The sequence below is a fragment of the Ischnura elegans genome, chromosome 5 (assembly GCF_921293095.1).
Source record: "Ischnura elegans chromosome 5, ioIscEleg1.1, whole genome shotgun sequence".
NCBI classification, from domain to species: domain Eukaryota; kingdom Metazoa; phylum Arthropoda; class Insecta; order Odonata; family Coenagrionidae; genus Ischnura; species Ischnura elegans.
In genome coordinates, this window is record NC_060250.1 from 82,858,192 (window position 1) to 82,875,289 (window position 17,098).

General features: G+C 39.1%; 1 protein-coding gene across 2 annotated transcripts in view; it reads right to left on the bottom strand.

Moving 5' to 3' along the window:
* The window catches only part of LOC124159123 (protein piccolo-like), a 795,703-nt gene that overhangs the window by 534,525 nt on the left and 244,080 nt on the right, over positions 1-17,098 (bottom strand). Inside the window, exon 3 of one of the 2 annotated variants that reach the window (XM_046534694.1) lies at positions 3,119-3,178. The exons of the other annotated variant lie outside the window; for it this stretch is intronic. Within the exon in view, the coding sequence (XP_046390650.1) occupies positions 3,119-3,178 (60 nt within the window). The remainder of the gene's footprint in view (positions 1-3,118; positions 3,179-17,098) is intronic. 2 annotated transcript variants of the gene reach the window in all.

The window sequence follows — 17,098 nt, forward strand, 5'->3', positions numbered from 1 at the left end:
GATACGCGACCCCAACAGCTTTTCGCTTGGATTTGAATCCAGCACCTCGCATGAAACGTTAAAATCTTTCTTGTCTCCTCGGGTGCCGCGCCGTCTGGAGGCTTTAAAAAATAAAAATGTCTACGTCCCTAACACATCCCACTCCCAATTTTCCGCCCGAGCGGCCTCACCACAGGACACGGGAGGAAAGACGGCCGGCCGCTGACTTCCCCATCACCCCGACCTGCCAAGACGAAATCCTGGCAAAGCGCCCTGCCTGCGGAACAGGAAGGAGAGGAGAGAGGAAATGGAGACGCAGGAAAGGGAGAGACCGGTGGGATGGGACAACTAACACTCCCGCCGAGAGGAAACGCATCGTAATAGTACGCCAGGTTACTTTCAGCAGTCGTAGGGTGGGAGGTAGGGCACTGATGGCGGGATGAAAGGGTGGGGGCCGCGGGAAATCCGTGGTTGAGAAGGGACACAACGGGTTTTCGCACAGCAATACTCACGATAGTTTTCCCTTCAAATCGTATCTTTATTTTCTTCGTAATCTCCATTCATTAAAAGCCCAGGAAAGTACCACTAAAGGAGCATGGTAACGCTATTTCAAACTGCTCGAGGCGATATTTGCTTATTTTCATGTAACTCAAAACGTATTTTAAATGCAAGTACAAATTTAAGTTGCCAACAACTGGACAGTATTCCTAGCAATATTCTTTACCACGACTTTTATGTTACTGTACACCTCATAATACGCAAAGGAATATCTTCATTTCATTTTTTATCTGCATTCGCTTGATGAAGCCCAGGAAAGCAAATGGAAAACAATTCTCTTTCTTTAGTGTGTGGAACGCTAGAAATAACGTAAAGAAAATTGTAGATTAGGTGAAATAAGATATTAAAATTTTGATATTGCCATGCAAATATTTACTTCACATCCCGATTCAAACCGCCTATTTATAAAAAAAACCTCATCGCCTTTCTACGGGAGAATGCTGCCAAGAGTCCACTTTATATAACCTAAAAATTGCAATATGTTATCGTATGTTTTAAAACGAGTAATTCATCACGAAAGAAGACCGGTAGAATAGGAGTGAAGCGTCTCCCACCAGTCAGTGGCTACCTTGATTAACTTATTAGTCGTGGCTGTAAAAAATTCCATTGGTTCACCCCATTTCCCATCCATTCATAAACTCCGTCCCTCAGAGGAACATCCTCTTCCTTCCCCTCCTCACCTCGCCTCCTAATTTTCGTTCCCGTTTCCGCTCGACCTACCCGTTCTGTCCCTTCTTCACCACGAACATATTCCCCGCTACACTCCCTCTAAGGGTGCTCGACCTCCTCACAATCGGTGACAGTGAGTAATGCCTTGCGAACCTACTCACGTGTTTCCTCTCGGCAAGAGCGTCATCTCACCCAACAGGCCGCTTCCAAACCCTTTCTCTCCGTTCCTCCCTCACCGTAATCCGCAGATAATAATAGTACTAATCATTATTATCTATTTTATCATTATAATCAAATATTCCACCAATTAAGGTAAGTTTCCATGGAGCACTTAAGAAGCATCCCAGCAGCCTCCCTTCCTTCCTGTACTTCCCTCTTCAATTCACACTAAGGTCTACCCCCTTTCATTCTAACTAAAAATCATTTTCTCTCCCTTCCTCTCCCACGCTTACCTAACATTCTACCCTCTAACACTGCTTTCAACTTAGCAGATATAAGTCATAATAAAAATTAAACGTAGGCATTTTTCACAACCGGTTTTGGAGCTATTGTAAAATAAATACTGTAATTGAAGATAAACTAAAAAATAAGACAGCTTTATAATCGGCAAAAACAGCTCAAATAAGTGCTAATTCTTGAATGAACGTCTAAAATTCTCAACGGAAGTAAATCATGGACAATGACAGCAGCGGAGAGAGCAAGGACAGAGGCCTTCGAAATGTGGCGCAACAGAAGAATGATGAGGATCAAATGGATCGACCAAGTTATTAATGAGGAAGTCCTGGGAAGAGTAGGAGAGAAGAGAAGCCTCATGGAAACCTTAATAAGAAGACGGAACAACCTTATAGGCCACCTAGAACAAAATATATGAAACAGGTAAAGAAGATTGTGAAGGGGAAGAAATACGAACGAGTGAAAAGATGGATTGTTGACCAGTGATGACGACGTGTAAAATTTCCTACGTTTCGTTCACATCAACTTTATTTTTCAATCACAAAATACCTCATTTATGAAAGAAACGATTATTTCAACAGCGTAAATGATAAGTACGTGCTGTTTTAATTGAGTTATCCCGAAGAAATGCTCCTATGTGAGAGGGGAAAGAGTCCAGAGGATGGTGACAGGAAGGCAAATAATTTTCGGCGGCGAAATCGAAGTGAACGGCATTAACCAGGAACGCAGGCAGAACGCCTAGCTCCAAGGTGACAGACGAGACCCAAACTAACTCACTTTACCGAATTAAAGTTACGAGTTTTGCATTGCAAATAAACAAAAAAGTATGGAAATTTCACCAATTATCAAATTTATATTAATTATCAAATATTGAAGTTATCTATAAAAAAATCTGTACGTAAAAGTTAGAGCCCCAATTACGCTCTGCAATCTCGTAAAACCACAAAAATTCGTAAATTGTTTCAAATCACTTCATGATAAGAGAATTAATGAAAACTTTATGTAATATATTTTGAGATCGAAAATAAATAGCAAGTTTGCAACAAAACTAGAAATACTAAGACAAATATAACAGGCTATTAAATATTTTTTTTTTAATTCGGATACATAATACAAATATAAATAAAATTACGAGATTATTATTCCGCAAAGAATTTGTGTCAAATAAAACACAAAAAATACATGCAGTAACGAAATAATAGCGAATGATCTGGGACTTCTAGAAATAGGAAAAATTCCAGCGCATTCATCCCGCCCACTTTCAGCGAGGAATTTCATGAATACATGAAGTTCGTGGTAAGCAAAAACCGTCAAACACCCTTCGAGAAATCCATTTGCCAGCTCTCAAAGCCATCAAAAAATACTAAGGACGCACAGGTTATGGATATTAAACCGAAGTTCAGGATATAATTCTAAGTGGTTAGTATTGAATGTTAATGCAACATAGCAGCATACACACCTTTAGCGTTCTGCGAGGCTTGCTGTAAATAAACTCTTTTTCTAAGAGGAACCAATGGATCTGGAAAAAAATAATAAAAATGAAATTCAAAGGAGTTGCTCACTACAAAATTTAAATAAAAAATAAATTAACAAAATAAAAATGAAAACAATCATAAATGAAAAGCATCCATCCTCCACCCAAAACATAATAACTTTGGGATTTCGGCTTACTTTTTGTCGAGCAGTACACAAAAAAAGAAAAAAATAGCCATACTAATAAACCAATAAATAATACCCACCCACAATCAGGAAAACATTAATGTGTTTGACAACGGCTTAGTTCAAAAGAGGAAAGAGTGTTTTCGTCATAATTCTTTGTTTACAGCTGATACATGATATGTTAACTTATTAGGGTAGTGCCTAAGTGATGCCTACACATCAAAATACACTTCCAGATTAATTTACGTAATGCAAGGGGAATGGCCATTGAAACACTAATGAATTGCATGATATGGAACCCCTAAGGGATTAGGATTCAAAAAGTGGAATATACTGAAAATTTAGGCAGAAAATATAAATGTACAAATGAAAACACCTAGAAGACATTTCATGGAACACAAATGGCATCAGTTTACATAACAATGATTTGCGAATATAGGAAGCAACAGATTAAACTTGTACTGTATAACATTGGATAACACATTTCAATAAAAAACACAAATAAAATCGAAGAGAAATATAAGAAAAATCCTTTCAGTGGCTTTAAGAGCGTATTGGCCTTTTAGGCATCAACGAGCGGAGCTGTAACAGATTGGTATACACTGGGATAAAAATATGCGTGCGTAAACAGAAATATGGATGGCCTGCATATAACAAACTAAATTTTTTAGAAATACATGATTTTAAATTCATAGAGGAGGAAAGGAACACATAACTGAAATGAACCATGTCTTCCTAACCCTTTCTTTCCCTCTCCATGAATTTTAAGTCACGTATGTTTGCGCTTATGGCATTGTGTGAGTTAACGAAGGAAAATTTTAACAAAAATAATCAGGCTTAAGATGCCAACGTCCGCCAAAATATTGAAAGAGGAGCAAAAAAGAATACAGGCCAGTTGAGGGTTGTGTCATTGCGCTGGGAAAATGACATTTTGAAAAAATAAATAAAACAGAACCCCCGTTGCCATTTCACCCATATCGATCCTAAACAAAGACTGAGGGATGTAAAGCACCCAACTGACGCGGTGTGGTAAGGGCGCATGTGCGTTATTCACTTGTTTCCCGCTCCGCGTGGATCACAAATGGATTCGACGGGTGATAGATACGATTGTGATGCGGTCGGCAGAATCACTGGGCTGAAAAAGGAAAGAAGAACGCAAAAATAAACTGGCGACGGACTGATGACGCGAGGAGACGGATTTAAAAAAAATAAGAGGACGCTCTCGCGTGATCGTCAGAATGGGCGGGGGAACCAGACGAAACGTGTATAATGTGCGCAAACCCAGCTGTGGATGGAGTGATCGGCGGGCTTTATGGTGTCAATCAGCGACGAAAAACCCGTCGCAAAGTGAATGGTCGCGTGCCGGTTGATCGATAATCATTTATTAGGTACACAGCATCACACACGAGGAAAGCGCGGACACAATGGCACGTATAAAAGGGAGGACTACCCACATAAAATAAGAAACGATAAAAAAACAATATGTTAAGGCGGTTGGATTGGTAAAAATGAGTCATTTAAATTAATTCCAATGGAAAATACATATTCCTGAATATTGTTTGATTCACAACAAATTTGAACCGAATACTACTAGTTTCCAAGCAAGAGAAAAACAACATCTTTATTAAAATACAACGAAGATTATCACACAAAATATTCGATAGGATGTAGGGATTACATGAAAAATATCCTAGATTTATACACCATAACTTTAGAAACGTATAATGCAATTTAGAAGAGTATGCAAACACTTTATTTTTCGTTCCAGCCACCTTAACAACATTTTCAACACAAACCGTGTCGTTTCAAACAAATATGGGATACCAAATCTCACCCTACCTCGTTTAACGAAACAAACGTGCTTCAAGAAAGAGACATTTAAAAAATAAAAAAGGTAAAAGGTGTCATAAAATAGAAAATAAAGAATGCAGAGCAGGAAAAGGGATTAACGCGAATTTATTTGAAGGTTTTCTCCATTGCATTCACATGTTCAGGATAATTACACGTGACGTTCTACATGTAATCAGGTATCATTCAAGGCTTCCAAAAATTAAGAAAAGGAACAATACAAATGAATTACCCCATTACTATATCCTGATTGTTTTCGGATTATCGCGATCAAAGAATTTTCCAAATAAAATTAACGCTTGAGAAAAATAAATAACTTTGGACCCTTCACAAAAACAAACGCACTCCGTCAGGTCACCCAAAGAAAAAATATACGAGAGAGAAATACATTTTGAAGTATCCGCAGAGTCAGAGACAAAATATAAGGAGGAAGAATATACATTAACATCTTGTATGAGATGCGGTGGAAGTTCTTAATATTAGTTAAATAAAACCTAGCAATATTTCCACAAGATAATATTGCTGTAACAACGAAACGCGTCTTGTTCGAATAGATCCAATGGAAATATTTTAATGTTTCATTTAAATAATATGCATCAATATCTTGTATGATATTCGGTGGAAGTTCTTAATATTAGTTAAATGAAACATAATGAAAGATGATTTGCAATTTTCCACAAAAATAAATTTAATCCGACCCGAGTTTCCATATAACTACATCATTTTCAAGGTACAAATGGTGGTAAATGCAGTTAATTTATACATATTTAGGATGCGGGAGTGGGAGAACTGAGGGGAGAGAGAGGAGAAATGGGATGGAAAATCCTCAAGGAGGTGGCTGGAATGGGTAGAAGTGGAAAGCGTTAAAAAAGGATTAAATTTACTTTTGTGGAAAATTGCAAATCAACTTTCATTATGAATCCACTCCATCTCGCTTGATTCCTCGAATTTTAAATGAAACACTATAACATCTCCGCAGGAAAATGTTGTAGTAACAAGGAAACCCGTCGTGTACGAATTAATCCGGTGGAAATATTGCAATGTTTCGTTGAACTAATATTCAAGTTCAAGTAACGAATTTAGTAACAAAAAGGGTTCATGCACATGTTTCTGGCGGGTGACTACAAACACAAATGTTGAGAGCACTGAAGCCATGAATGCGGTCATCTCATGCGCACATTCACACACACACAAACACGAGAGGCGACTCCGAGCGAAAAGAGGTGACGGAATGAGGATACAACCCCGTCCGAAAAACTTGGCTGGACGCCGAACCAAACGATCGGGGAACGGGCGACGGATAGACGGTAACCCACATTGCACTACGGCTTTGCCTAGATAAGGAAATAATGCCATCGGAGGAGAAAAGAAGGAAAAAAATAGGGTTAAAAGTAAAACAGAGAAGCGCTATATCCCACTCGGAGGGAAGAGAGCTCAAGTTGACCCTGCAGTACCAAAATCAGAGGCTCTAACTTCAGTATTACTAACGTAAATGGCAAAAGTTACCAAATGAAGTACCAACAAATAAATAAATCTCCGTAAAATCACGATACTTCTCCCTCTTCGCGAGAATTTAACGGAAATACGATATCCAATGGAAGTAAACCACATGAAAATAAACACTCGTCGTCGTCAGACACAAGGGCGTACCCAGGATCATAACTGGGGGGGGGGGGGGGGTAAGCCATGGTATACGGGGGAGGGGGCAAGCCAAGTTGTGACATTTATCATGGAAAAGATGAATGAAACCAACATTAAGGAAATTATAACAGCACTTTATTAGTTTACGAGATTGTTTCCTTGAAAATATAGTTTTATTTCAGTTAAATATCTTACACTAATACATATTATTTTTCGTGGGTTTAAATAAAATTTGTAGAATACTTTCGTTTCAATTCAGTGCTGATTTTGCTTAAAGACTTTTGCGATTTTTGCTTCTAGGGGGGGCACCTCCCCCTCCCCCCCCGCCCCTCGCTGGGTACTCCCATGGTCAGACACACATACCACGTGATCTAGGATTTTAGTATTTCAACCTTGTTCCCATGAGTAGTAGATACCTGTACATACATAGATACACGTAGATACCTGTACATAAATAGATACATGTACCTGGTATACATGTTTCATTGTACCTTTACTCAACGCCAGATTGACCACAAGTCTCAGATTGTGATTAAATCATCTGTATGAATCCACCTCAAAATAAATAGCTAAAGGCCTAACAGAAAATATGAAGAAAAGATTTTGCAATTTCCACTTAGACTTATAATTGTGCACAATGCGTTTCAACGCTACTGCGTCATCTCCAAGTAAAATGGATTTTAAAAGATAAATTTATAAACCATATAATGTATAATTCTATCTTCTAAAATCTAGTGCATCTGATGATGACACAGCAACGCTGGAACGCGTGGTAAAGGGGACTGCATAGAGGTGGCCCTATTCCATCCAATACAAGGCTGATTCCTGTTACTACTTTGGTCGCACTTTAATCGGCTTTCAATGTCCGCGGCGCGGTGATGATTGCAATGCGATCCACCTTTTTTCCAATATTTTGCAGTACAATGTTTGTAACTGAGAGGAAATGCAGAGAGATTTCATGAATTTGATAGATAACATCATCATGTATGTAAGTTTAGGTTCAACCGCTAACTATAAGCTGTTTCCCCGTGAAACTTAGATCACTTTGTCCGTAAGGGACGTGAGTGGCGGGTTTTGTAAACCCATTTAAATGCACGGTGGTTGACAACACATTAAGAGGCAGACTTGAGGATCCTCTTATGTAATATTCATGTGCGTTGCACACAGTTAAAAGTCTAAATGGACTTTCCAAAATTTTATTTTTCAATAATTCTCGTAACATATTCCACAACACCTCGTCCGACACCGTTGAATACCTATATACCTAGCTAAAGGCTGATTGGTGAAAAATAAATTGCGAAATTCATGTGGAATTGAACTTTTTCACATTTTTTCCCAAACATCTCGTCTTGAATCTAGATATCATTCATACCTCTGCACAAGATGCTTTAATTCACTGATTTTAAAGCTTGGGTCAGTTTTTGGGATTTAAAGAGGAATGGGCCAATAAGAGATTCAATTAATGCATTAGCGAGAATGAAATAAGAGGTGAACGATTGGTACAATGGGATCCGGCACTACAATTTTAAACGCTACAACAACATCGTATTGGGCCATTGGAACTTGAGGTGCTCGAAGCGATGCCCAGAGGGTTAAGAATAGGGTCGCAGACGCTCTAACGTGGCGATGAGAGGAAGCTGAAGAGGCTTTTTTTAATTGGGAGTTCTTTCGGGTAGCGCCGTTGTGAGAGCAAGGGAATGCAAGCACTTTTAATTAGGAGAACACTGGAGTAGGAGGTATGAGGTGGATGGTAGACCCTTTTTCATATCACATGCACAAACTTCCGGGGAATTTTTACAACGTATCTGCAGCGTTGCATTCTCTCTCTCTCACACACATAATAGGAAAAAAAGCCACGATGACAAATCCACCCGCACGTTCAAGCGACGGTGACGCACCAAGTTTAGAGGATTGCAAGGACTACGGGCTTCCACATAAAAACAAAAAATCTCGCTTCACCCCCCCCCTCCTCCCCCCCATGCATGGATTGCCATTAATTCCGGAGCAACCGGAGAAGTTTTTATCACGCGAGAAAGACTACGCAAAAACGGGAATTTGTAGGCATGGTGACACAATCCTGCTAAGAGGGCGCATTAATCCAGCTCGACCGGTCTTCTCTCACCACGTATTACGAATATAAAACTTACCCTATCAACTCGAAATTTAGAGAATAAATAGAGTAGAACGCAGCCAACATTTTTCCTTATCTCAAATATGAAAACTTTACTTCAGTTAATTTTCATTTAAAAAATATCCACATCACATAATGGAATATGTTGACAAGTTCTATTGTATACTTACATACTGCAGATTTCAATATTATAGAGGAAGTTTTTAAAGAGTAGGGTGGACCGGGGCACGTTTACGCGGAATTTTTTTCGATGAATTTTCAAATTTTCCAGTTTTCACTAGGGTAATTTTAGATATTGTGGTTTTATAAAGCTGTTAATAAATTCAAATTACGTGTAATAAGTTCTTGGCCTATTTTTGTGTCTAACCGTACAAAAATGTTTTTAGGTCCCAATCTATTGCGTTACCTTGCCTCGGGGTAAAGTGGGGAACGTTTACGAATATTATAAGTGATGCCAATGAGTAACCGAAATAAATATAAAATCAAATTGAAATGCTTTGTTTGTAATTCAAAAACTTTTTTAAAATAAAGATAAATAATTAAATAGCTTTTTATGGGCCAAACTGGATATATAGAGCTTATTGCTAATTTAAAACAGAAATTATTTCGTCATCTTCATTATCACTGCTACAATCTTTAGAAACAAGATATTAAGTATTTATTTTTACGCACATGTCATGGACCACCTTTTGTATCTAAGACATAGAACCCATTCCAGTGCTTCTTTTTGATCGGTTGTATGGTTACAAACAATGAAGACTCAGCCAGTTTACATCTTCCTCATCAGATTCATTCGAATGATTTTCTTTTTTCCAGAGTGAAATAACTTTTTCCCTTTTGCATTATATTACCAGAAGAACATTTTCCAGATATCAGATAAGGGTATATGTTGACAAGTTATTACGAAAAAATGTACCCTGAAAATTTCATTATAGAAGAGTAAGATATCAACGAGTAATACATATGGGGAAGAGACATTATACGTTTTTTGTGTACTTGTCGTTTCTACCTAGTTCTTTTCAAGAATGGTAATTTCGGGTCTCAGTGAACGACCGCACTCACTCGGATCAATGGAATTTGCTGATGTGATAATGTTTTCCGGTATTCCACCCGGTTTTTGACGTCCGATGATGACACGTATTTTTCTAACAATTTCGCCAGCGTCTCCAGGTGAGAAGTTCTGACCCAAAGATGGTGGCGGGATAAGCGGCGAAACTGTTGTCATCAGACATTGAACAACGCGATGGCAGCCCGAAAAACATGATTCCACTCGATGACTTCCGTGCTCACTACTCACCGCGGAAGCTTTCACAAGAATGGAATTTGCTATTCGAGGCGGCAGCCATCCACAGCCTATCGAATACGGATGTATTCTTAATCTAAATCTAAAAAGGTGCTGTATAGGTCGAAGGCTCCGTCCCGAACACTTAAAAGAGGATCGAAGAAGGTGGGAGAGAGGGAATGTATTGAGTCGCGATGGTCCAAACACCTTGATAACTTTCGAGTCACGTCTGGTGCCATTATCCCGCCCCTACCTTCGTAGACGTCGTCTGAAGGTACACAGACAGGGAGGATGCAGGACGGAATGCAGGGAAAGGGAGGAGAGGTCGGTGGCAGAAATAGAAGTCTAATCGAGGGTGACGGAAGGTAGCGGAGGGAAGTGAGCGCAGTAGATGGGCGGCAGACGGAGACCACCAATACAAGCACACAAGAAGAGACACCAGCCCGTCCCGATGAAGACTGACTTCTGACGCCGATTTGGGTACATTTTGTGTGTTCTTCCACTCATTTTTGCTCGCCAATATGGTTCTCAGCATGCCCCTCAAATCTCAAAACTCTTAATAGGCCTATTAATTTCTTCAATAACGTCGTGAAAAATCGTAACCCATCCCTCCATAATCTCACTTCTGATGATCTCCTCTGTCAACTTGCCATAGTTCACTTACAACGACAACTCTCCACCGTTTATCTGTAGATCAGAGATCCCTTAACTACCGGCTACCTCTGGCCTAAAATTCCATCAAAGCTCCTTCTGTTGATATAAAAGCATACATTTCATCATTCACTACCGCCATTATGAAACTTCCTCTTTAAATCCCTCTTTGCTTTCTCCGCCCTCCCTAAATTACAAATGAGCGGATGAGGCGTTCATGCAAGTGAAGTATTACGTGGTATCTGACACAGATAGGGTTGTTTGGATTAGGATATCATGAAAACACTACTAAAAACCTCCAAAGCATTATCCGCGTCTGCCGAAATTCTCCCTTGAATTATTGAAATAGGAAGATGCAATTTTCCACCAAATAAATGCTATACCAACATGGGTTCTAGTGTGACAAAATCATCTTCAGAAAACCCTAGCTCATTGAAGAAAAAGTTTCAAATGGTAAAAACTGATTCGAAACCATTTAACGACTTGGGCAATACCAAGCCTAAGAACGTTTTCGAAACGTGATTTTAAGATAATTTCATTAAAAAATTCTTGGAATGTAATTTTCACATTCCGTTCTTACGCCCATAAAAATACTCCATACCTTCACCAAAATACGCATATGAGTAAGAGTAACAGTCAGAGAAGGATGACATGAGTCTGTAGAAGGTAATACATAACCAGCCTATTGCGTTCAGTGCCCCTCTTCACAAGGGAAACACTGTTAAGTCTATTCGTGGGAAACGAGCAATGCGTGAAATTATCTCATTCAGTGTTACGCTGAGAGTATACTCCCCCTTCAGCCATCTGTGGATTCCCACCAAGTTCTATGAACCAGAAACAGCCTCCAGGATTCACATGGGGAGAGACATGAGAGTGAATACCTCATTCCAGAACTTCTGACCGTTTTCATTTCATTTCTGACCGTTGGAAATCCTAAAAAACATTCATTGCGACCCACACGGAATTAATTACATTCAAAAGTAATACTCCAAACGTTGAAATGTTGATTTTACCAAACTATGCGTTGCCTGAGGAAATTTTCAAGTTCACTCCATGTTCACTTACTCGAAAAAATGCAATTAAACCAACTGACTCATTAGCACCATTCTCTCTGCTCATAAGCAGAACATTTCTTGAGTTTCTTTTGAAAGGCTGCTCTCCAATATCACACTACGACAGGGTGAAAGGGAACATAATACTCTGAGAACATTTTCCTGAAAGAATCTGCGTATATACGACGAACTTCAATAAGGATTATAAAATGACCTCGAATACATTGGAATCTTATTCGATGCAAAGTATTTTAGAGAGATAGTACGAACTTTACAGAACTAGCACAGAGGGAGGTCACGAGCACCGTCGAGAAGCACCTAGGAAAACAGGTCAAGCAACGCAAAGATTCATTCAGGCGATCTACTTAAAAAAAGGTAAACATCAAAGCATTATCCATGTTTAACAGCCGGGTCATGTTCCCGTGCGAAATTGGAGAGTCAAAGACACCAAGGGCCGATTAAAGATGACCCACATGAAGGAAAGAGGAGGACCTTATAAAGTACGCGTTTATTTTAAGCCATTAGTGCAAACAATTGATGGCAAAATGGCTTCAAAGGGTTTTATAATTAGGAAAAAAACTGTACCTAATAGAAGGTCGGAAGGGTCAGAAGGATAGCAAAATTATTTTCCAAACTAACTGCAGCGGTTTATTTGTAACTTTTTACAACGAACTCCGGAAAGAAGAATGACTCAGTTACAAATCAGTTCAATAAAATTAACTATGACTATTAAAAATGACTATTACATTTTGGAAATCCATTGTAAGATACCAAGTAATTATTCCTTTCACATTTCCACATAAATTAAAGGGAGTCAACAATTTTTACCGCAATGATCCAGTCCCGTGAAACATGATGATGCTGCCCTACAGTGAATCATGTTGACTCCTTTTGAAAATAAAAATTTATGTGGTCAAGTGCAAAGTATAATTAATTCATATTTTATCAGTTACTTAATTTCCATTTATAGCTACTAATCAGTTAAGAATGTTGAGTATAAAATCAACAAATTTGTACCTTTATTACGCATCCAATAAAAGGATATGAATCTCATCCAATTGGCGAGGCTCGTGGAGTTATCTTTCTTCATGAGGAATTTCACAAAACCCTAATTGAATCTATACTGGATGCTCGAGCATAAAAAAATGAAGGAAAAATTACATTTTAAGCCATAGAGGGATTCGATGGATATCACGATAAATAAATCCTATCCAGAACTCAAAAAGAAGAAGCCCAAATGAAAGAAAAATTATAAAGAGTCTCCAATAAACTTAAATGGAGTCTTAAAAATTTTCTAAATATTTTCCGGAATAACTAGAGTTCAGCACAAGGCACGTACAATTTTATAACGGGCGTTTCGGATATGAATCGGTAGGGAATAAGGTTAGAATTATTTTTCGAGCTAAATAAGAAATTTTTCAGCTCACAATTACAGAAGATTTTCGGCCTGATAGCAATAGCCAATGTGGAGATCAAATGCAAAGGTTTGAGGTGTTACAGCATGGAACTCCTTAAAGACTAACAGGAAAGAATAAAATTTTGCAAGAAGATGATACACTCTATCGAAACCAGTCGCGAGTGAATAAATTATTGTGAACTAGCAAGGTTTTATTCTTTCCTGATAGTCATGGAGATCAAAGTTAGTTTTACAAAGGAAGGGGAGATAACAGTGGCGACCACTTTTGAGAAAAAGATGAAATATAATTCCTAGTAAACGCCTTAACGTCAATAGTCTTCTCCGTAACCGACTACCATGAGATATGATTGCATGCGGAAACTAGGGTTTCGTACGAAGAAATACTTCAGTATTCCCGTCCAATCAGCTTATTTTCTTCTTTCTCGCTTCCGTGGGCACATTCAAGGGAACTATGGAATGGATTCCCAATCTATCAATGCGGCAAACTCCTTTCCTTTTCCTCCCAAGGGCGAACAGGGGAACGTGAGTCAGTCAACTGCGAGAATGAACCCGAATGAAGGGTTCACGCGTTGGCAAGGTGGACTGAGTAAAAAAAAACATTTACCAGACCAGAGATCAGACTGCTTCGCCAGTATGGCAACGAAAGTTTTTATGTTAACCACCACCGCATAAATAGCGCTTATAAATTTGAATTAATCGTTCCATCTGATTTTCATATTAATTGAACAATAAAAATGGGGAAGTGTTTTTATTTTATTTTTTGTTATTGAAAAACTCTGTCGTTTCGAAGAAGCCGTAAAGAAGCAGCTATTACACTATTCCAAAATAACTCACTTGAATACCAAACAATTCCTGCAATATTCACTCACCAAACCCTAACTTTCGTTTTAATGGGTGAGGGCAGAGAACTCACTGAACTAAGCCACAGACGTTTGGAGTTCATACTGGCGGAGTAGGTGGGGGAACCAGTTTCGTTCCTTGAGCCACCTCTCACTTGGATGATTTTTGCGTAAGGAAGTGCGAAGTCTTCACCAGGGATTTTAACCCGGGACTCTTCCACCAGTAATCCTAGGCTTCATTCACAAGACCATCAACGTCCTTCATTATCGTTATAACAGCATCACATCCGAAAATCCTAGGATATGCGAAAGATTATTAACGCCGGAGATATCGCGGCTTTAAATTTTATGGAAGGGAAATGGTGCAGGCTTATGGGTTATCGTTATAACGTTATAACTCTCATCACTTCAGCAAGGGAGACATCAGGAGCCACAGCGGCGTTGAGGAAATAACCACACGAGAATAGAGGAAGTTTTCTGCAAGAAGTAGTAGATCAATTTTTGGAAGTTAACTTATTAAGATAATTAACGACTAAATTGGATCTATTTCGCAACACCAACTTCCAACTTGAGTACCTGAGCTGATAAATTGTTTAGGTTATAAAATTTGCGTTTTACTCAGTTGCGCGGTCTTTTAGAATTGCTAGCAAACGGATGTTGTTTCAGTATTTAGGGCTTGTATTGTCTTGTGAGCACGTTGATCCTTCAAATATAAGAGGTTATTTTCTACGATTCTAGGAAGACTGGCGCAGTCACTGGCAGAGTCACTGGCGCAGTACAGGAATTATATAAAAAACAAAGACATGGTGAACCTACGATTGAGAATTTAAATAGTCCATTGTTAAATCTAACCAATGTTTCGGTCAAAATATAGCAAAACAAGTTTATCCTACGGAGCAAGTTCAGGAATTTATCAACAAAGGCGATTACGAAAAATAGTCACAGCATCTAATACGCCACCAACGCTAGATACTAGAAAATATCTAGGGCCATGATTTCAAAAAAAGACGGGAGAACATGGATTAAAAGCCGCAATTGAATCAGGAAAGAAGAGAGAACTGGTAAGTACATTTTTCTCGCATATTTAATTTCCAATTAAATCCCTCAATATATAGAGTAAACATTGATTAGCTTCCAAGTCACGTACTGATGAGATATGACTTCATAATAACGACCCACACTTGCAGAGTAAGGCAGACCCACGAAGCACATGTTATAGCGCGATTGACCCGGACTACGTCCACGACCTGCGCACACTCAAAACCGTTGATTAGTCCAACAACTCCTATTTTTTTAAGTTTCATGAAATAATAGGAAATTCAAAAGATCGCTTAAATAGCACCAGAAAATCTGAAATTAAGAGAAAAAGGTGGAAATGTATGGAGACCTGCTTAACTCTGAACAATAAAACCCCAAGCAAAAGAAGTTGATAACAATTGTGGATCAGGAATCTCAAAACAACACACTCAGATTGCAACGAAAATGGATTAGCTGCCTCGAAAGAAATAAAAACGCCTGTTTTTAGCAGCTTAAGGAAAGGGATTTTCCTAGAATTATTCTTACTGTACTCCATGGAAACATACCTCAATTGGTAGAATACTAAAATAAAAATTTTAAAGCTTATATTATGTAAAACTGAATAATACAACGCATTCACACACACAAGTAGATAAATTTTATAAATTAAACAGACTCGTATTTGTCCGATTATTGATCTGTCTCCTACTTCTCGTGCTATCCGTGGCGACATTTTGACGACCTTGACCCTTTCGCAGATAAGTTGATGACGTCACGAACTCATGCCGAGCGCGACACCTGTCATAGCTAATTCTCGCCCTTGTTCATCGGCCTCAAGGGGTTTGGTGCAGTTTACAATCTTTACAGCGATTCCATCCCCCCCCCCCCTAATGAGAGGTTCTCTATGAAAGAATTGACCAGCCAGATATTTAATGACGTCATCAGCTCATGAAAAATGGGCTGTATTTTATGCTTTTCTACACATAGAATTTATGAGAGAACCGATAAATTAGGAATATTTTCACTAAGCAGTAACTCACATTTCCCTGCCAGCTACACAGACATTATAATAACGAATTTCGACTTCGGGTTCGAGTGAACCCAAGAACATTGCCATCACTTACGAAAATAATACGGCAAATTTTCTTCGCTAAAAACCTCGTTCACCAACTAGAGAAAAGCGACGAGAAAACCTGAGGAATTTTATGATGGGGGCCTTCAGTTGCACCGCACGTCTACCACCCGGATGAATGTAGTATGCGGGAGAGGGCGCCCGAACGCATCACCTGAGGGAAAACGACCTGCTATGCTGCTCTGAAGGGTCGGACGAAACTATAACTTCCTCCCCGGGCGTAACTAAACTTCCCGCACGTGCTTTTGATCTTTTCCGTCCCAAGGATTATACCTAGACGAACATATATGTATATTTTGTGGTAAACAAGGGAGGGAAGGATGGTTGAACTCCAAGCGGAAGGGTTCCACTGGTAGAGCACACACCCATATCGTATCTTACATCACAATCTCAGCTGTGCTGGACATCGAAGTGCGGTCGCGCAGTCGCCGGCTGAGACGTCACCAGACGTAGCGCTCTCAGGAAAACAGTGTGAGGGCGGCAAGGAGGACGGAGTCCTCACGAAAGCTTAGGCCTTCAATAGCGGAGAACAGAACGCTGAAATTTGTGGGTGGGATAAGGGAAAGGAAATTTCGCAGCATGAATTTCAACGTTTGTTACCGTAATGACAAGTACAAGCAGTAAAAATATAGTTCTAGAGTGAATAGCATTGCTATCTCAAATCACAAAAACAAATGACTGTCTGAAGATAAACAATAAACGTATAATAACGAAATTAGCCTGGTGCGAGTGAATAAATTTTTCGCGCACTAAATTTGTGAATACAATAT